This window comes from Mandrillus leucophaeus, unplaced genomic scaffold, assembly GCF_000951045.1.
Source record: "Mandrillus leucophaeus isolate KB7577 unplaced genomic scaffold, Mleu.le_1.0 Scaffold1308, whole genome shotgun sequence".
Lineage (NCBI taxonomy): Eukaryota > Metazoa > Chordata > Mammalia > Primates > Cercopithecidae > Mandrillus > Mandrillus leucophaeus.
The window spans coordinates 333913-356329 of NW_012101264.1; the positions used below are offsets into that span (position 1 = coordinate 333913).

At 34.8% G+C, this 22417-nt stretch overlaps 1 protein-coding gene across 2 annotated transcripts in view; it reads right to left on the reverse strand.

Annotated features, from left to right (window-relative positions):
* Nucleotides 1-20652: 20652 nt before the first annotated feature.
* FGF10 (fibroblast growth factor 10) overlaps nt 20653-22417 on the reverse strand; it is an 82975-nt gene continuing 81210 nt past the window's right edge. For both annotated transcript variants that reach the window (XM_011972838.1, XM_011972837.1), the window contains one exon: nt 20653-21855. In XM_011972838.1, the coding sequence (XP_011828228.1) occupies nt 21658-21855 (198 nt within the window). In that variant the 3' untranslated portion in view covers nt 20653-21657. The remainder of the gene's footprint in view (nt 21856-22417) is intronic.

A 22417-nucleotide genomic window follows, 5' to 3' on the forward strand; every position in this document is an offset into this window, starting at 1 on the left:
AGATTAGTAGGATCTTGTTATAACACTATTCATGATTCAACAGAATTCGTATAATACTGTTTGATAATTCATTTATTAATTCAAGAAATAGTTATGAAAACAAACCTTGTGCCACAAATGACCCGTAAGTATATGAAATGCTCATCTTTATTAATACACATGGAAAAAAAGTTAAAACATGAAGACAGGTTGATGAATAGGTACAAATATACAGCTAATATAAAGAAAAAATAAGACCTAGTGTTTCATAGATCAGTAGGGTGACTATAGTTAACAATAATCTATTGTAAATTTAAAAGAAAGCTAAAAGAGAGTAATTCAAATGTTCTTAGCATAAAGAAAAAGTAAATATTTAAGGTAGTAAATATCCCAGTTACCCTGATTTGATCTTTATGCATTATATTAATCAAATTATCACATGTACCCCAAAATAATATATACATCATGTGTCAATTTAAAAAACCTGGGAAAAATGCTATCAATTGTAAAGCAAAATAGTTAATGTATAAATGAGTTATCTTTTCACATCATTATGTTACTAAAAATATATTTTTTTAAGTTCTGAAAATACATTGTTGGTGAAGATGTGTTGTAATAGGAACACCATGGGAGTATAACTATTACCACTAAGAAAACTCATTTTATATCATCTCCTCCTAAATGCGTGGATACTAGATGTTTTCACAATAGCCAAAAAAAATAATAAGCAAGCAAACAAAATTTAGGTCCCTTAATTGTAGAATGAATACATAATGTTTTTATAAAAGCATGCAACAATGGAAATGAACTAATGACAGTCAAACTTACCAATATGAATGAGCCTCAAATCCAATCTTGGGGGAAAAAGTCATAGAAAATACATGTTGTCTGATTCCTTTGCTTCTGAAAGTAAAAGTTGTCTAGTGATGCATGCGTATAACTATTATGAAAAATAAGTTGTTGATAATCACATTCCTTTTTGTTATTATCCTGTCCTATCTTCCTTTGATAGCCGTATTTATTCTGCTTTTTGCTTCTCCTGTCCTCTACTTCATTTAATATTCACCTGTTTCAATCTTATCATTCTTTTATTTTTATTTACCTTTTCAGACGGAGTCTCGCTCTGTTGCCAGACTGGAGTGCAGTGGCACAATACTGGCTCCCTGCAGCCTCCACCTCCCGGATTTAAGCAATTCTCCTGCCTCAGCCTCCTGAGTAGCTGGGACTACAGGCACTGCCACCACGCCCGGCTAATCTTATCATTTTTAATACCCAAATTTAAATGTCTTTTCTCTGTGCTTCATTTTCTTTTGTAATGCAAATTTATCATATTACTTATCACATTATATCTTTACAAGATTATCTACTTGTTTGTGGTTAATTTTATATTGCAGCCACCTCAAAGACAGAGATTACAGGTTTTTATTTTTACAATCTTAGAGCCTTTAGCAAAGTGTCTAGCATATACTACAAACACATACACGTTTCTTCGAATTGTATTTCGACTTAAAGTCAATTTGTTGTAAAAACCTTTAGCAACCCTCATAATGAGGTCTTAGGGTGGAGGAACACAATGCTGGGTGTTTTTAAGGTTTAAATAAAATGTAAAGTGAGAAATTGTTTTAGAGACAAAGCTCTGAAAGTAAATATAGTGAAAATGGAATTAGGAAAAAGGATTCACTGTGTGGATATACGTGTGCATAAGTAATAAATGTGCATCAGTTTCAACATATAATCATGTAACAATAGAAACATTTCCAAACACTTTATTTTCAAATTATTCACACCAAAAAATTAGTATATGTATTTTTAAAGGTTTGCTTTCAAGCTTATTGATAAAACTTTACTATAAAGAAAGCGTTATTTTTTCCAAACACTTTTGTAAAATTATTTTTGTTGTTTTTAACCTTGTAGTACAGCTAAGAACTCGTTCCAAGAGTAAAAGTGCCAGTTCTACAACTTTTTTGTTGTTTTCTTTTGCTTCTATTATTAATGTTATTTTTTTTGTGGCTATTTATAAAAATCTTTTAAAGCCATCTTGTTAGGATTAGTTTGATTAAAAATAATATAACTTATAAATCTACTTAATTGGCCATATGTAAACGCCACCACATGCTAATATGCTAAAAGCAAAGAAATCTGGAGAGAGTCACCCCCTTCTTCCGTCATGGTGCCTCATCTACTATGATTTCTCTTGAGCATCAGACAAAAGGTTGACGGTGTCTATGTGTTTGTTAGATATCAGGAAAATTTAGTGTCTGTCTTGTGTTTTCGTTAAAATATGTAACAAAATTTTTCTTGTGGCACACAAATTGTGTGGCTTTGCCCACCCCACTTTTAAGCACCTATGAATTAATCTCGTGACTGTCAGTGGAGGGTGGGGAGATGAATGATCAACAAGAAATTTTTTCAAAATTGTTACATTCAGATTATTGCCTCTTCACTACCCCTGGTTAAGGACCATCGTATTAAGTTATAGTGGTCTTTTACTCTAATATAAAGAAAAAGAAAATTCCAACTGAATGAGCATAAATGTGAAGACAGATGAGTGGCCAGTTTAAGACTATCAAAGAACAGTAGTGCCCCAGATAGGATTTTTTAAATGTGTTTTTTTCAACTCCATCTCTCCTTCCCCCACTTCTTAATTCAGAGAGTTAAAAAAGAAATGTCATAAAATTATGTTTAGGCTATAATCCCAACACATAGGAAAAAATATCAAATGAGAAGAGATGGGAGGGAAAACACCAGGAAAATAAAAGCTATAGATCGTAGAACTATGAATTTCATTTTTATGAACTTTGGATTATTACTGTTGATTTAAAAAAAAATGGAAAACCATAGTGTCTCAAATTAATCATGAGTTTATGCTTAAACTCCTGTAAGAAACAGAAAAATTCGTAAGAAACTTCCATAAAAATCAATTTCATCAAATTTTATATTAAAGCAGAAGAGTAAATAGACATATGCAGGTGTAGGCAACACACCAGTGGAGGAGAAAGCAGTTTCTGGGGCTTTTTGGAAGAGTTACACATTTGAAGCCAGGCTGCCCAAAACATGTTCTTTCTGTCACTTAATTTCTCAGGACCTCTGTTTCATTGTCTCTAAAACGAGTGAGTTGAACTAGTTAAACTCTAAAATCCCTTCCAATGCTAACATTATATAAGGTGTATGTGTCTGAAAAATTTGCAGGGCAAATCAATTTTTCATTTGAAACAAATATCAGTGGGAAACCTAGATTTTTCTTCTTCAAGTGCAATTGGTTTCACACTTATTGAACATTTTCCATAGGTGAGAAATTGTGATAGGAACTTTACATGTATCATTTCAAATTTTTATAAAAACCTTCAAGGATGAATTATAATCTCTATTTTATCATAAGTAAACTGACCATCAATGCAACTAACAAATGACCAAACCAAGATTTGAATGTAGGTATGTCTGATCCCAGTGTTTATATTCTCTCTACCACAGTGAGATTGTTTGTTGAAATAAATTATGAAAAAATGTATTATATTATTTAACTTGAAGGTGAGGGCAATAATTAAAAGAGGTTAGAACTAATAATGATTTTCATTATTGTAGTTTATACTCTTATATTACTGGAAGGAATGGAGGACAGCCCTTTTGCTCAAACTCAGCCACAAAGCTTGGTTTGGTTTATAAAATATTTTCTACATGTGTTTATTTTTGATTTTCCTGAATGTTTGAAAACTATCATGTGCGTAGATACACCATCATGTATATTTATTCTTGAATCTGAAATTCCATCTAGGTGGCAACAAATCTGTTGCGTATTTTATGCTCAATTAAAAAGAAATCTTACGAGATTTTTATGTATTATGGAAAGATCACCATCTGTCCCCTATTTAATTAGGTCCATCCTGATTATGTTACATGTGTTCTGGCTCCCTTTAAGAAAATTTTCTACATATACATGAAGGAGAAATTTGCTAAAAATGAATTGTCAGCAAGAAACAGGAGAGATTTAAACAAAGAAACTCCAAGAAAACCTTAACAAAGAGAAATATCTCAAACATGAATCCTTAGATTCAGTAAAATAATAACCCTTCCCCTTCACCTCTCATGACTTCTATACCAAAATACAAATGCAACTTGAAACCAATCATTTTAGAAGCCTCAGGAGTTAATTTTTCTTTCCTGTTACTTTTCATTTTGGAACACCTTTATGCTTTTGGAACACTTTTAGCCAGGAGGGGAAATGCCAAAATATGATAAGGAAGTCTTGTTCTTGGGTAATTTAGACTAGATTTGAGGAAGAAAAATGTTGCTATAAATTTTATGTTTAAAAAATAACTCTGCCTGTGAAATTTCCAGTGGGTTTAACAGATGCAAGAATTTCAGATAATAATAAAAAAAATAGATTATCATGCAAAAGTAGGGAATTGTTAGAGGTTTCAAGGGGATAAAGGATAACGTATTGAGCTCTGGGTTCTGAGACTTGGGTTTTCTCCTTTGCTTTGCCATTAATTCTCTGATGTTTTCAAACATTTACTCTGAATTTTCCTACCTTAAAAATATGTAGCAATAAAATCTCACCATGCCCAGTCACTAGAAATATGTAAGCATTGTAAGGATGTGAAAATTGCCTTTTTCATTCATTTAGTAATTTGTTTGCCAACTACACTTCAGGAATCTAAGTTCTGGAGATATAACAATACATAAAAAGTATCTGCTCTTATTGATCTTAAATTCATTCACTTATTCATTTGTTTGCCAACTACACTCCAGGAGTCGAAGTTCTGGAGATATAACAATAAATAAAAAGTATTTGCTCGTATGGATCTTAAATTCCAGGAGTAAATAAACAAATAAATATGTAGTATGTTAGAATTTATTAAGTAACATGCAGAGAAATGAAGCCATGTAAGAAATATGTTAGAAATATTTTTATAGAATGTTTAGGAAAAGCTTTTCTGAAATGTGTCACTGAAGCAGGTACCTGATGAGTGAATGAACCATACAGATATCCTGGGGAAGAGCTCCCTAAATTAGGATCAGCATGTATGAAAGTTCTGAGGTGCCCCGCACATGTGGATTTTGAGAGCAATCAGTGTACTGGAAAGAAGCGAGCATGGTAAAGTGAATGTGAGAAGACATATTCAGAGTATTAGCAAGAAACAAACACAATTCCTAAGTCTAGAGTACTTGTTTATCTGTGAAAGAAATGGTAAACAGCAAATTCACTAAAAAGTTGCTATTCTATCACAACACAGGAGCATAGCTGAAAGGGCTTTGATACTTTAGAGTTGCAGAATTTACTCCACACCAAATTGGTCAAGGCAATTGTTAGGAATATAATTAAAAAGGAGGAAACATGACCAGGCAACTGGCAAAAACTTCCCCTAATTACACTATGCATTTTGAATAATTCAATCATAATTCCAAAATGGTGCTTCTTATTCCTTTTCTCTTTCTTTTTCAAGCCTTGTATTGCCTCCCCTTCCTTTCCATTCTCTTTTCTTGCCTTTCCTTCCTACCCCTCCTCTTGCTTTTCTTTGTGTCCCCTTGGTTCCCTTATCAAAAGGTAGCCTACTCTATGATTTCATTTATATAACATTCTTGACATGACAAAATTATAGAAATGGGAGAACAGATTAGTGGTTGCAGGTGTTAAGGAGAGGGAGGGAGTGAGCAAGAAACAAGTGCTATAAAAGGGCAAAGTGAAAGATTCTATAGCAATGAAAATGTTCCCATACTTTTATTAATTTTAATACCCTTTTCCTGATGTAATACTGTAGTTTTTCAAGATGTTACCACTGGGGAGAATTAGATAAATTCTTTATTATTTCTCTTGTGAATCTACAAATATCTTAGAATAATAGTTTAATTTTAAATAATGAGCATCATGATACTAGAAGACATTTTGAGGCAACTGAACTCCCTCACTCACAACATAACTTCCCCTATCATCTTCTGCTAATGCTGCCTTGGCACCAAATATTTTCTGATATGTTTATCCCTAGTGTAGTAAAAGATCATTACCAATAATTTAAATTCATCTACTCTCCTAAGCAAGCAAGCTGTGAACTGTGATGGATGAGCTTTATATGTTGAGGCTTATGAGTATACCCAGTTGAGAGCAGAAAAAACACTTGGATGAACAAAAATGGTTTTAAAGGAACATGATAAGCTGATACAAAGCTCATATAGGATAGAAAAGGGTCAGGAAACATTTGAAACATTTTGATGCAGAAGAAGAAATTAAGTTGACTGTCCTCCTCCTTGTCACTTTCTATCAAGACAATGGTGGTGCATGAGTTTTTCCTCTTCACCAAATCTTCTCCAATACTTGATGTTATTAGAATTTCTATTTTTTTTCTAAACTGATGAGTATGAAGTGGTCTCTTATGTTGTTTTATTTTCTAGGAATTTGTAGGACTTCTTGGTATATTCTGAATACTAATCTTTCTCAATAAAATATGCTGCTAATATCATTTCCCATTCTAAAATATATATGAGTTCCTATACTAAATGGTTTTATCTTTCTTAGAAAATGTTTTACTGAAACTTAACTGCAACTATTAAAACATTTAGTCACTCAAAACTGTGTGCCCGGCAGTAGACGTAGACAAAAGTTTTAATAGAAGAGGTTAAAATTTCAAAAAGTAGACATATACATATATGAATCTGGTTTATACATGGCTATATAGCCTAGCTTGCTGGTGATACTTCCCATTTATGCCAATGTCCCCATTCAATTTCAAAAACTTTTCAGTTTGGATGACAGAATATATATGGTCATTCTATTTATTTTTTATTTTTTTTATTTTTTATTTTTTATTTAGATGGAGTCTTGCTCTGTCGCCAGGCTGGAGTGCAGTGGGCGATCTCAGATCACTGCAACCTCCGCCTCCAGGAATGAAGTGATTCCCCTGCCTCAACCTGCCAAGTAGCTGGGGCTACAGGTGTGTGCCACCACACCAAACTAATTTTTTGTATTTTACTAGGGACGGGGTTTTACCATGTTGGCCAGGATGGTCTCGATCTCCTGACCTTGTGATCCATCCTTTTGGCTTCCCAAAGTCCTGGGATTATAGGTATAAGCCACTGCGTCCGGCCATATGGTCATTCTATGTATGACAGGAGTAGACATTAAAATAAATAGGGGTACCATTCGTTATCCTTATCAAAAAGAAAAAAGTTTTATCCATAGCTTAACCTATAACAAAAATAAATTGGACATGAATTGAAAATATAAATGTGAAAATATATCTTCAAACTTTCAGAAAGAATTACGAGATAACATTTACAATTTTAAGATGGGGAAGAGTATTTTTAATGATAGGAAAACACAAATCATGTTAAAATTTAACATTTAAATCTTCCCTTTTGGAGACACTTTGGAGAGCAACATGACAACCTGTGTACAAACTCAAAGATACTCAAACCCTTGAGTCCACCTTTTGTTACACACTGAAGAGATTTTTTGCCCTTGTATACAAAGGGACTTGTACAAGACAATTTACTGCATCAATGTTTATACATATTTAGAAATGACCTATGTATCAGTTTGAAGAAAGACAAATACATTATGGTATCTCATAAAATGGAATGCATTGCATCAGTTAAAACAAAAGAACCAAAAGAAAAATTTTTACAAAATCGTAGGGAGACAGATCTTGACCTTTTCTCTCAAAATTGACTGGTTCACCTGTTTGCTGTGTTCTGCATACAGAGAGTGCTGAAGACAACTGTACATTTCATCCAAGACTATTTCTGTAAAAGTGGGGGAAAAAGGGACAGTAGGTATTTTTTATAGCTTAAGATTTCTTAGCAAACAGAATTTTTTTTAAAGCTTGTCTATGGAATATTGTGTGTTAGCCACCAAGTGGTGTCTTAGATGTAATAAGAAGTGTGATCTTACAAAAAAGTTCAATGATACATTTTAGAACTTAAAACACTCCAAAATTGCTATCCTATCCTATATTAAACTCATAAATATCTCATGTTAGTTCATATGAAACTTTGGAGCTCCCAGAAAAAAATACACATGGAAGATAAGTTAAATATATATTATTTTCACTTTTCTTGGTTCAATCTGTTATTTACACTATATGATTACCTCTAACACTTGTTTTAATCTAAGATTATTTTTACTTTAAAAGATTTTTAAATTTCTATCTATATTTCTGATTTTTGACTGTTGAAATGTTTTCTCTAATCCATTACACTATAATATTTGCCCTTGCCTCATGGAGGTTCGGTTATCTCCATTGGGCTTGAAGAGTATTTCTGTTTTCCATCTTTGGTTTCACTACTGACCATCACTTTCATGGTGTTAAAATTTCATATCAAGAAGCAATAGAGATGTAAGTCCTTAAAAAGTAATCTGCTCTCTGAGATTGGCAATTTGGCATTGACGATGAGGAACCCTACCACGAACTAAGACTCTGATCTGTGTCATAAATAATATTAAAGCTGCGGGGTGGTGGTGGTGGTGGTCAGTTTTAATTTTGCTTCTTCATCTTTAAGCTGAAAATCCCTCATATTTCATTTCTAAAAAACCTCGTCAGATGTCTCACATATGACAAAGTAGATAATGTGAATGTTTGGGGCAGGAACGATGACAAGGAAGTTTTAGTAGAATAATCAAAAACCTATTTTTCTCTACTTGGTGTTTTGATTAGAAGTTGGGTTGTGTTGTTGATAATATGAATTGCCCTATTTGGGAACTATTAAAATATACTTTAAAAATATATTTCATAAAATAACCATACTTTGCATTTTATTCTGTGTTTCTTCAGAGACATCCAGCGTGTGCTCATCAGAACATAAACTGGCAAATACCAACATGCTTAATGACAATGTGGCACGCCATTTGACTTGTGAGAAGTGCTGTATTTCATTTCTTTGACTGACTTTGGCGGTTTGGTAATTGTTAGGGAAACATCTGCTTACTGTCACATACTTTAGCATCCGATCTCATTGCATGACATTTTGTTCTGTGATATTTGGTTCCCACTTGGGACTAGGAATTGGAAACCTAAAATTAAGTTCCATTTCCAACATAATAATAGGGAATTATCCTGAATAATGAAGTTCGAGTTTCCCGGTAATGAAATTTCAACACAGCACTTTGGAAACATCGGGGGAAAAAAATAGCAAATCGTTATCAGTAATTTTCTTTACAAAAATACAAATACATAATTAGGCCTCAAACTGTTTCAAAAGGCTACTCTGGAAATTTTCTTAGTTTCAAAAATATTACTGTTTGGTTTTTGCACTCAAGACAAATTCTGATGAACTCTCTTACAATGAAGTCATACACCTACATACCTTTCATTTTCCCTTTCAATAACTTTTTATTTTGTGTAAAAAAAATTTAGAAATGTTCCTCTTGGAATTTCTCAGTATATTTCTTTAACCTTTAAGTTTTCTGCACCATAACTTGTATATTCATAGGTTCTCTTCACTGGTTCTCCAGTAAAATAAAGTAGGAAAGAACTTAGATAATTACCATTTTGCCTCTGCCTGAACTTGGCACATAGCTCAGTACTCATGAGACTGTAATTTATATTCTGGAACCAGATTGGTAAATGCACTCTTACCATTCAATACTGTTGCATCTCTCCAAACTAGTCCTAAAACTTGCTGCTTTCCTCATCTATTTGCTCCTAGAAAGTGTTGTGTGATTTCAGGTTTCTCAGGAGACTTATTAAACTCACATGCTATTAAGCTAAAACTGAACTCATTCAGAGAAAGTGATAAGCTATTTGTTACAGTTTTCTCAAATAACTCCTTTCCTAAAACAAATTGCATATATAGAATATCTTAGAACTAGTTCTAGAGGATGTCGATTTTGTGGAGATTTTCATGTAGGAAGTTTATTGGGGAGTGCTCTTGGGAGTATCTGAGAGGGAGTGAAGAAATAGGATTGAGAAAAGGAAAGAGCTGATATGAGACCAAGACACAACAAATGTCTCAGCTCATTTCTCAGGGGATGACCCTATAGAATAATCCGCAGTTGTGCAAGGGGGCACGATTTATGAGTCTTCACTGAATGTCACTGCCCTGCTGGGGCCACACAACTTGCATTTAGCCATTGGGTAATAATGCCTTGTGTCTAGGATCTGGGCAGTGCTCCACGTGTGTACCACCCAGGATTCTAAAATCTTTTTTTTTTTTTTTTGAGACAGAGTCTCGCTCTGTCGCCCAGGCTGGAGCGCAGTGGCCGGATCTCAGCTCACTGCAAGCTCCGCCTCCCGGGTTTACGCCATTCTCCTGCCTCAGCCTCCCGAGTAGCTGGGACTACAGGCGTCCGCCACCTCGCCCGGCTAGTTTTTTTTTTTTTGTATTTTTTAGTAGAGACGGGGTTTCACCGTGTTAGCCAGGATGGTCTCGATCTCCTGACCTCGTGATCCGCCCGTCTCGGCCTCCCAAAGTGCTGGGATTACAGGCTTGAGCCACCGCGCCTGGCCCAGGATTCTAAAATCTTAATTGTTTTCTTAGAAATAGAGATGATAGGCATGTTTGTCCTCATTTCCCAATTTATTTATGCAATGATTAAGAATTTAACAGAACAGGTGGTTATACAGGACAGAATATTCAAGATAGATTTGTCCATTTTCTTGTGCCCCCTAATCCCTGTGGATTAGATAATTGTCACTTTCACTTTCTATAAAAGTGATAGTTTGTATTGGTTGGGGTAAAAAACTAAATTTTTGTTAACCCATTGTTTTACTAATACATGTAACTTTTCTAGAAGCCCTCAGGCTAGTAGGGCTGACCCTTCCTTTCAAAAGAACATCATGAAATATCAGTTTCTTTTGGTCTTTAAACCAGTCATCTAACAGACATTTCACCTCCTTACCACCTCCTGTGGTAAGAAAGCCCTGTCCATGCTTTGGTTCTTTTCACATTATCTTCGCCTCTTGTATTCTGATGTTTAGAAAGCCCACCTTCCCAAGAGGAAAAATTGTGGTTCAGGAACAAACTACTGCCTCATGAGCTGGCCCCATGCCCAGGAATCCACAGTGCTGAGAGAGGCATAACTTTAATATAAAATGATGATCTAGTCAATAGTCAGAAAAAGATTTTCTGGAAAAGAAAGAAATACTACACAAATCAAACTTGAAATCTGTGTAATGAAATAATCCCTTGAGCACATGTGGAGAGTTTGAGGGTGACCCAGTCATTACTTTAGCACATAAGGAAACTTTTAATAAATGTTCACAATTGACCAGAAAGGGCAGGAAACCAACACGTGCTGAGCACTTAATTCTGGCCAGCAGTTATAGAAAACAGTTAACAAATATGATAACATTCAATCCTAATGACTGTCCCAAGTGTTAGAAATTATTGTCCAAGATTTTTGTTCATTCTTTTTTACCTTAAATGAGGTAACTTTTCTAAGTTTACTTCTAGAACTTGGCAGAGTTGGGATTAGAAGTTACGTTTCTCTGATTCAAAAGTACATGCTGTTCCTCCCAAAAAGTATCCACAATGTGAGATGTGTCATTAATGTGAAACACGTTCATTATCATTAGAATTGCATTCCTGAAAAATTGAACATTGAGCTATAAAGAATATCATTCTGATTTGTTTTAATTTTTGGAAAGTAATATATACACATATAATGGAAAGAAGAGTGATTTTAGTCAGGATACCAGCTTCATTATCTAGCAGTAAGCTCTGGGAAGTAAAATGAACTTCAATTTTCCCATTTATAAGATTAAGATATTAAAGTAGAAGGATAGGCCAGGCTCAGTGGCTCACGCCTGTAATCCCAGCACTTTGCGAGGCCAAGGCAGACAGATCACAAGGTCAGGAGTTCGAGACCAGCCTGGCCAACATGGTGAAACAGTGTCTTTACTGAAAATATAAAAATTAGACATGCATGGTGGCATATACCAGTAATCCCAGCTACTCGGGAGTCTGAGGCAGGAGAATTGCTTGAACCTAGGAGGAGGAGGCTGCGGTGAGCCGAGTTGTGCCACTGCACTCCAGCCTTGGAGACAGAGCAAGACTCAGTCTCCAAAATAAAATAAAATAAAATAAAATAAAATAAAATAAAATAAAGTAGAAGGATAGAGATAAACATTTCAACTAATTTGCTGCATTTGATATAGCACCCAAATTTTAAACAAGTTTTCTGGTGATAGGGCTGTGTTGTGTCTTAAAGTCCATTTATGGTATTTTGAATGCTGAGTGCTCCTATAATCACCTAGCATTGGGTTATCCCACCATAATGGTATTTCCTTTGCAGAGGTCTATTTTGTTGGAGGTCTGTTAGCTCCTTGCTTGTTTAACTACTAACAGCACAATGGAGACAGAATTTCACATGGTGAAGACAGGAGGATAAGATACAAAGCACTGTCAACATTTTAGATATGATTGGCTTCACCAGCAAATTACCAGCGAAGGATAGATTTTCCCCCAAATACCCACTAGACAATACATCTTCCCATGTGAACTTAAAATTAGATAAACTCACGGTTAGTCTAAATATGTAATGAACAGAGATCACAACCAAAATGGAAAAGATTATAAAATACTTAGCAATAAACCTAATGAGAAATGTGCAGACCATATAACAAGGCTTGAGGAAAAGAAAAATTAAGTACGTGGTTGGAGAAAACTCAATATTATAAAAATGTGTATTTACCCCCAATTAACGACATTTTTGGCTGTCACAACTGGTAGAGCATTACTGGCATCTGGTTAGTAGAGGCCAGGGATGCTGCTAAGTATCCCTGCTACAAGGTACAGGGCAGTCCAGTGTAAAACATCAATAGCACAGAGGTTGTGAAATACTTGCCTTCAACTGTCTTTAACAGAGAAAATCATTAATATAGATGCTCTTATGAGTCAAGTATAACTTGAAAACAAAGGTTCTTGACCCAGTAGTTTAAATTTTTAGTCAAGATTTTAAATTTGCTTTTACTTTCCTATAACGTTAAAGGACAGCTTGGGATTTTTGTGTTTATCAAAGAGGAATGACAGATTAGAAAGTCTGTGAAACATCAGGTGGTGATTAAAGAATTATGGTGCTTAAACCTGGGTAGATGTTAATGGTTCAAAAACATTTTAAAGAAATAAGATAATTAGGAGAGAAGGTTTGGCAAATGGGACTGTATTTACAAAAGATCCTTGTAACTTTTGGCTACGTAACACAAAAATTCCTTTATTTTATTCATTGCTTGTTCCAGATGGACTTACTAAATTGTTCAGAGAAGGGAATCCTTATTATTTACCTATCTTATAGTTGCACACAGTAGGAACATAGGAAGGAACCAATTTAGTAATGCATTTGGACTCAAAAGTTAATTCTGCAATTCTATTAGGAAAAGGAAGACTAAAAAAGACAGAAGCTAGGGCTGTAAATGGTTGTGGGACCATGTACCTAACCCTGGGTATAAACTTCCATGGATAGGATGCAAAGTCACTGGGATCAAACACATGCATTGGCAGGGCATAAGAGTTGCTTAAGAGAGCATCTGATTTCTAAGATGAAGACTAGTAATATAAATAGTCTTCTAATGTTCTAATCTGAAGTGAGAAATATTATTTGAATATATAAATTTTGAAATGTTGGCCAATTCAATTACTTTATAGTCATGTCTCCTTGATCGTGTAATTTCAAGCATTTTTGTGTAAAAAATCATTAAGAGAGGTGTTACTCCATAAAAACTGTTATAAATTATCAGAAGCTAGTAGAGGCTGCCATGAATAGAATTATATCGTATGTAATGGTCTGATTACATTTTTTATTATTTCTCTAGTAAACAGAGAAAGTCAAGAAAAAGGATGAGTTTGTGTCCTTTGTAGGGACATGGATGCAGCTGGAAACCATCATTCTTAGCAAACTATCACAAGAACAGAGAACCAAACACCGCATGTTCTCACTCATAGGTGGGAACTGAACAATGAGATCACTTGGACTCGGGAAAGGGAACATCACACACCGGGGCCTATCATGGGGAGGGGGGAGGGGGGAGGGATTGCATTGGGAATTATACCTGATGTAAATGACGAGTTGATGGGTGCTGACGAGTTGATGGGTGCAGCACAGCAACATGGCACAAGTATACATATGTAAAAAACCTGCACGTTATGCACATGTACCCTAGAACTTAAAGTATAATAATAATAAAAAATAAATTAAAAAAAAAATCACAACCCTCAATAGCATGTCTATTCCACACTAAATTTTCTGGCCTATACCAAACTCACCTAATTTGCATATTGAGATATAGATCAAATGTAGTTATTCGAACCTGTTATGTGTAGGGCCATTCAGACAACCATACAAAGACTTTAAGGGAAAAGTGTACCATAGTCACATGGCATCCCCATGACTATGGGAATATTAAAAAAAAAAAAAATCAATGGGTTAATTAAGCAAAGATTTACTGAGCAAAACTGTACATGCGTGCCTTAGGAGCTTGTTAAGGATTTTTTTGTTAATATGAAGGTTGGAGCAAACAATTCTTGTATTGACTTATGATTCCAGGTGTGTAAGACCACTTCCCAACTATAAGTTCTGTGGTCTTAAGTTACATGCCCTATATTAGTTTCCCAGGATTTCCATAACAAAGTATCACAGACTGGATGGATTGAACAACAGAAATGTATTATCTCACAGTTTTGAGGGCTAGAAGTCTGAAATCAAGGTGTTGGCAGAATTGGTTCTTCCTGAGGGAGAATCCGTGCCCCACCTCTCTCCCAATTTCTGGTGGTTTACTGGCAAGCTTTGGTGTTCCTGGGCTTAAAGACTCACCACCCCTAATCTCTGCCTTCATGTTCACCTGGTGTTCTTGCTACAGACTGAATGAATGTTTGTCTCCCCAAAATTTCTATGTTGAAACCGAATCCCCAATGCAATGGTAGTAAGAGGTGGAGGGGGCCTTTGGGAGGTGATTAGGTGATGAGACGAGAGCCCTCTTAAATTAGATTAGTACCTTTATAAAGGAGATCCTGGAAGCCTCCTCTTCCCTTCTGTCATGTGAGGATACAGTGAGAAGGGAATCATCTATGAACCAGGAAGTGGGTTCTTACCAGAATTCAGTCAAGCTGGCACCCTGGTCTCAGACTTCCAGAATTGTAAGAAATAAATTTCTATTGTTTATAAAAGCCACTCTATTTATAATAATATTGTTATAGCAGCTTGAATGGACTAAGACAGCTCTACCTGTGTGCAAGCAAGTGTCTAAATTTCTCCTTTTCATAAAGACATCAGTCAAATTACAGGTCCACCCAATTCTAGCCTGACCTCATATTAACTAATTGCATCTACATTGACCCTGTTTCTAAATAAAGCCACATTGGAAGGTACTGGGAATTAGGACTTCAACCCATAGTAGCCCGTATGTTTAGTTTCTTCCAATACTAAGTTTAATTAATTTAAATGATTAGGGATAATTTTATCATGAGAGAATACTTATATGTGTGGAAAGAAAGAGAAATGTTTTAAAATGGGGAGAATGTAACAATAATTCCAGGTTCTCAATACTAATTGCCTCCAACAATCTCTACAAACATTACTATGGAGTCTTTACTCACTTGAAGCAGCTGAAGTAGATGATTGGTCTAAATAAAGTCTATAATTTTCTTGTGAGTCTAATAAGGGAATTCGTATCACATAGCTATTTAATATAACCCGGCATTGAAAATGAGGAGAAAGAGAAAGATAAGCTAATTGTTGCAGTTGAAATATACTGATTTGACCATTTCTTAGGAGACCTTGGAGGATGAAATGCAGAACTTTATAAGATGAGGAGAAATGATTGCTGACACTGACTTGAAAATCGCATTTAGTTTCATGTTTTGCTACATGAGAATAAACACAAATTGTAAAATGTAGTATCTGATTTGCCAGGAAAGCAAATAAGGTATTGTTTGTATCTTTACTTACATTCATACCATATTTCAGTGCTTCTCTCTTGTTTTCCTCAGTGGGAAAACCCCCTAAAACGTATATTTTTCTTGTAACATTTTATAGGTATTGACTTAAACACCATTGATACCTAAACATATTATGTCACTGAAAAAAATGACTATCAAGACATTTTGTGTTTATATACCTGATGTTAAAATTTTTTTAATGCTGAGTTGATTCGATTAGTGACCCCAACCCTAATACTTCTTGTAACCATAAAAAGCAGTCTTTTAAAAATTGTAATACCTCATGAAACACTGGTTTTAATTTACTTCTCCTTGAAAGACCTCGCTGGGAATATTTGCATTGTCAGCAGCTTAAATTGACCACAGAGATAATAACTAATTTAGAAAACTGTAAGATGATTTAGGCATTTAAGATGTGTATAAGGTAATTAAAACCAAACGTTAGGAGAGCTAAGGCCTCACTGTAGTTGGTTATTCTATAGCTGGGGTCACTGCCTAAGTTGTATGAAGGCATATGTTCAATTTACGGTTGTAATGAAGAACATGGGGTATTTTGATTCTTCATTTGCTGTGCTCATCTCTAGAGGATGCAATTGCCTGTATTAAACAATGAACATGGACTCTTTTGTGGCGGATAATAAAAATGTGCAAGATAATACATGCCACATGCATGTATGTTTGGCATATGGCTTTTCTCTGTGTATGAAATTGTTGTCTTTTGTTGCTATCATGGAACAGGCTCATGGAAATATTCATTATTAGCCACTTAGGAACAAGACTAATTCCTTTGACCTCATTAGTTTGATCATGATTATTCCATTTTAACTAATACATGGTATTTATGAAGGTGTTTTCCACAGATTATTCACTTGCAAGGGCATTTTGTGTTGTATTTTTTACTATTCTGCAAAAATAAAGATAAATAGATAAAGTTTAGGTGATAAAGTTTTCTTTTGTCACATGTTGAATGTAGTTGAATGTAGTAAAAGAAAAATCAGGTTTTTTCTTTTTTCTTTTTTTATTTTACACTTAAAAATGAATGACATCAGGGTTTCAGAATTTTTCTATATTTTGATATATTTGAAAATACTAGCACATACTCTTGGGATAAACTGAAAGAAACATTTATAACATCATGTTGTGATACAGGTTGAAGTAGAAGGACCAGCTTTTTATTCAGTGAAAACTTGCATTCATGCCAATATAAAGTCTGCAAAACCACAGTGAGCCTAGCTATATCCAGGACCCTACTCTTGGCTTAAAACAAAACAATGCAAATATAATCTTTCGATGGTAAAGAACATATGAAAGAGAAAGATCTTGAAACCTTTCTGATTTGGACAAACAGGTGAAGAATAACTGGAATTGGTGGGAAATATAGGAATAGAAAATGTGTTTACATCACAGTCTCATTTAATAAGATGTAGCAAACAACCATTTGGTGTTTGCACCTGCAGCACTGCTGTCTCCTTGGTGTACTCTTCTTCACTAGTTGCAGTTGTGTGGGCTGCCAAAATCTTCACCTTGCCTCTCTGTGGTCATATCACTGAAGATTGGTCAATGGCAATGCCCAAATCTCTTATACTGATTGGTCTAGAGGTTGGTATGTGATCCAAACCTGGCCAATAAGGGTTACATCTAGGATGTTTACCTTTTTGGATCTTGCAGGAAAGGAGTTTGGGGTTTTTGGTTTTGTAGTAGGAGAGAAGTAGACTCGAAGCAATCTAGCCTAACCAAATAAAACCAATAAAAGGTAAGAGAAAATGAATGTCTGAGAGGAAGCAGATCTTCGTTGCTTCATTTCTAAGTACTATAGAACTCAGAGTTCCTTTTTCTCCTGAGCATCCTTCAAAGATATTCCTCTTCCTTTTTATTTTTTATTTTTTTCAGTTTAAGTTGGAAAAGTCCTACTTCATGAAATAAACAAGAACTCTTAATCAATATGGTATCTGTTTGCATGTGTATGTCCTACTTCTAATGTACTAGACATCTTCTCTTAAATATTTTAAGATATACACATACATATATATATGTGTGTGTGTATATATATATATATAACTTTATTTAGACAAAATTTGAACCAGCTAACCCTTCACTAATATGAAAAAGGTAAATTTTACTTCACTGAATAATCATAAACCTTGAATTGGCAGCATCCAAATTATTAGAACTGTGCAGCATTAATGCTGATCTATGTAAACTGGGTTCACAAACTTGCTTGGGCCCTGGAAGCAACTTGCATTATTATGTATTTTTTCTCTCTAATTTTCAAATCAAATTCATTTGTCATTCATCCCCTTGAAATCAGATTCTGCAGCCACCTGGCTTTCCTCCAAACGTCTTCCATTGTTTCACAAACCATCCTCGTTTCCAATTCATTTTTCTTTATCCACTCTGTAAATTAGGTGGACCTGAATACTTAAGAAAGATTGAAAGCATTTGGTTGTTATTAAAGTAAGGATAGCTAACTCACACATGTGAAACATTAAAGAAACCTTACAAATGTTTGAGTAATTTATTTTTTCTGTTGTTGTTTGGGGCTGTTGGGCATTTAACCACATCCTGCCATGCACATACTTGAGCTTCTCTCTTTATTACCAGGTAGAGTTTCTGACTAATAAAACAAACAAGAACAATATTTTAATTTTCTTTTCCCAACATTTTTATTGTTTTTATTTAAATGTAACATGCTATAACTGTTCGGCCTTTTGGGAGTTAGGAGGAGAGAGTGATTCTATACCTTTATGAGGAGTATTTTCAGAAGCAAAACTCAAATAGACACATATTTGTGGCTGATGCACTTTAACTTTGTGGGCCTAGGGTCATACTCCTACAGAGGCAGAGCTCTCAAAATCTCCAATTTTTTTTTTTTCAAACCTACAACATTCAGGGCTGAAACTGATTTTTTTTTTTTTCAGTAGTTGCAAAAGGGACCAGAATTCTATTTCCATTTGAAGCAAACATGCCACTTTTAAATGCAAAAGAATGTCATTACTCCTTACCAAACAATCTTCCTTCCTTCCTCCCTTCCTTCCTTCCTTCCTTCCTTCCTCCCTCCCTCCCTCCCTCCCTCTCTTTCTTTCTTTCTTTCTTTCTTTCTTTCTTTCTTTCTTTCTTTCTTTCTTTCCTTCCTTCTTTCTTTCTTCCTTTCTTCCTTTCTTCCTTCCTGTCTTTCTGTCTTTTCTCTCTTTCCTTTCTTTCTGGCTCTTGTTCACCCAGGCTGGAGTGCAGTGGCAAGATTATAGCTCACTGCAGCCTCAAACTCCTGGACCAAAGAGATCCTTCTGCTTCAGCCTCCTGAGTAGTTGGGACCACAGGTACATGCCACCACGCATGGCTACATTTGTTTTGTTTTGTGTTGTTTTGTTTAAGAGAAGGATGTCTCCCTAGGTTTCTCAGGCCTGTCCAGAACTCTTGGACTCAAGCCATCCCATCTTCCCACCTCAGCCTCCCAAACTGCTGGGATTACAGGTGTAAGCTACTGCACCAGGCAGGATTTTTGTCTTACTGTGAGGGGAGTGTGGGAGAGACAGGGAGATGTTTTCTATTTTTGGTGTCTGCAAACTGTAATACATTTTGCTAGAAGCTGTTTTAGTGTCTTGAGTACTATAATGATTACTGTTTACACATAGCCTCTTTGGTAATCTAAATGGCTATGTGAAATAAGAATCCAATTTGTGCCCTATTTGCTGTTACTGTGGTCATCCAATGTGTATTTGTCTCACCAAACATTTAATTTTGGTTGTGGGTGGTCTATGTTTATGTGTCAGGTGCAATTATTATTTTAAAATAAAGGAAAAAAAGATACCTAGTTTTGATAGGAACACATTACATTATAGCTCACAGACTGAATTACCAATTGAATTTTAACATCCATATTCCAACCACAACAATTAAACATTTTTATAATCTCGTTTGCCAAAAAACAAGTTGGAAGTAAAGTATGATGAAATGCAATTTAAGCTATAAGCCAAAAGACAGTGCCTCAAATGTGTTTCTTCTGAAATACAATTTTTTTGAAGAATATGACCTTTTATAGGATTATTTTATGCAAAAAAATTCTTCATAAAGCAATTTTTAAAAATAACAGATTAAATGGAAGTGCTGGTTAAGTGCTGACACCTATAAGTTTGTAAGAGAATCACAGAACACCAGCCTTTCAAGAGGTTAAACTTTAGTAAGACACATTTAGTGAGTCTTTTTTTTTGTACCAAAATACTGTGTCCAAACAATAAAACACTTTTTCAAAACAAGAAATATGAAGCTAAAATTGCAGCATCAATATACTTTTATAGGTATTGATTAAAATTATTTAGAACAAATAGTATTTTTCTACATTTTTAAAATCACCACAGACACTGCAAATAAGGCTTATGTATTTATTTAGTGGAATACAATGTGATGATGGTTGGTAAACTCTTATGTACTGTTTTCTATACCTGCTCTAACAAAATGAATTTTGATATGGTTACATTATGGAACCTTGTAAAGCTCTTTAAATTTACAGAAAACAAGTTTTATTTGGTTTTGTAAGGATGAGGTCATACAGCTTAAACAGGTTTTTGTATATGGTTACACATATACCAGTATACATTTGATTTGCTCAGTTTAAGTCCCTGGGAGAGTTGCACTTAATATCAAATGCTTTGATAGTTCCTTTGGGAAAGATGCATTATGTGGAATTTACAGAGGGTTTTTAGAGATGTGGACAGTCTCTTTACCTCCATGACATATGGCAAAAAATCACGAGTAAATAATGAGGCGAGGCTACTTAAGTGTATTTAGCAATTAATTTTCCTTTTTTAGTATATTCTTGGAGGTAAATTGATGTATTGAAAGAGAGGAATTTGGCCTTCTGGTCTATTTATTGAGAGAGGAAGCCTCGAGAGTAATGTATGGTTTCAAGTGATAGCAGACATCTCTCACTCAAGACATGGCACAGCATTGCCATATTTATTGTTGATGGTTATTACTGCAGAAATACAAATTAAGTCAACTGATAGCACATGGGCACTAATACTGCTTCCCTAATCCCAACTCCTATTTTTGAAGTGTTTGCCAAGTTTTAAAAACACTTTGTCGTGAACATGCATGTGGTGTGCTGAAGAAAAAGAAAAGATAAAGACAGCTGCTGAGGATACTCTTTAAAACCCCAAAAGATATTTAACATCCTATTAAATAAATAACTTAGAAAGCAATAGAAAGGGATGAAGGCAGAATGCACAAGCATACCATACTATTTGTATTGTTAGAACAGTTTCACACTAACATGTTTATATTTTTAAATTCTATTCAATTCTTCCATGAGACCACATCCAGAACTCCTTTGGTTGTGCATATGATATGACCCAAGTGCTTTCCAGTAAATGCTTGCGTGTATTACTGCTCATTGATTCATTAGGCTTGAATGAGCAATGAAGTCTTTGATATGAGTTCGTATTCCATAAATAACTTTCCCGAAGATCATTCATTCAACAGATTGTTCTATGTCCTTTAAGTTCTATCTCAGAAGTTTCAAAACAAAAACCTAACAACAACAACAACAAAAACCCGGCCACAATGTTTTTCACTTGGGAATAACTTCTATCCCATTTGATCTGCCTATATCTTGATTATAAGACATGATACAGAAGTAATTAAAAAAACATCATATGTCAGCAGTGAATACAAAAACCTTCAAAGTCTGGCTTTCTTTTAAGCAAGCAGACATCTGCAACATGTCTTTGCCTTTCAAGCTACTGTCTTCATGAAGAATATCCACTATTCTTGGCAAAAGAGCCATGGTTCTGCTGCATCCACAAATGTTGCCTTTCTCTATGAGTGTACCACCATTGGAAGAAAGTGAGCAGAGGTGTTTTTCCTTCGTGTTTTCTGTCCTCTCCTTGGAGCTCCTTTTCCATTCAATGCCACATACATTTGCCTTCCATTATGCTGCCAGTTAAAGGATGCATAGGTATTGTATCCATTTTCTTCTATCCTCTCCTTCAGCTTACAGTCATTGTTAAATTCTTTCTGCAAAGGAAAAACAACAGACTCTTTTATTCCTATGGTGATTGTACTTGATTTCATTTGATACAAACGATCCAGAGAATTCCAGTCCCAGGATTCTGTTTGTAGTTGCCATCTGTACCTAAGGTGTGTGCTTAATACATAATGTCAACAATAGAAAAGTAAATCTCAGAGCCACAAAACACATTCTGTTTGAAAGCACATCATACATTTTAATTGATCATCATAGTCATTTTTTGAAAGCCGTTTTAAAAAGCTGATGCGCTTTGAATATTACATGGTTTAAGGGCCTAGAATAATTGTCAAGAAGTAGACATCCCACTAACAATATTTGTGATGAGTCAGTTATAAATAATAGTATTATAATGCTTCTTTTACAGTAATAACCAGGGGCCAATGGGAAAAAATAGAACTAAAGGAAAGATATGGGCTTGTCAAGTTTGCAAACTTTACCTACAAATCCACAATAAATACACACACACCTTCATAAGAAAGCAGATCTTATAGCAAAACCACAATAGTTCTACATAACCAAAAAGGGGGATATCTTCCTTCCAAATATCAA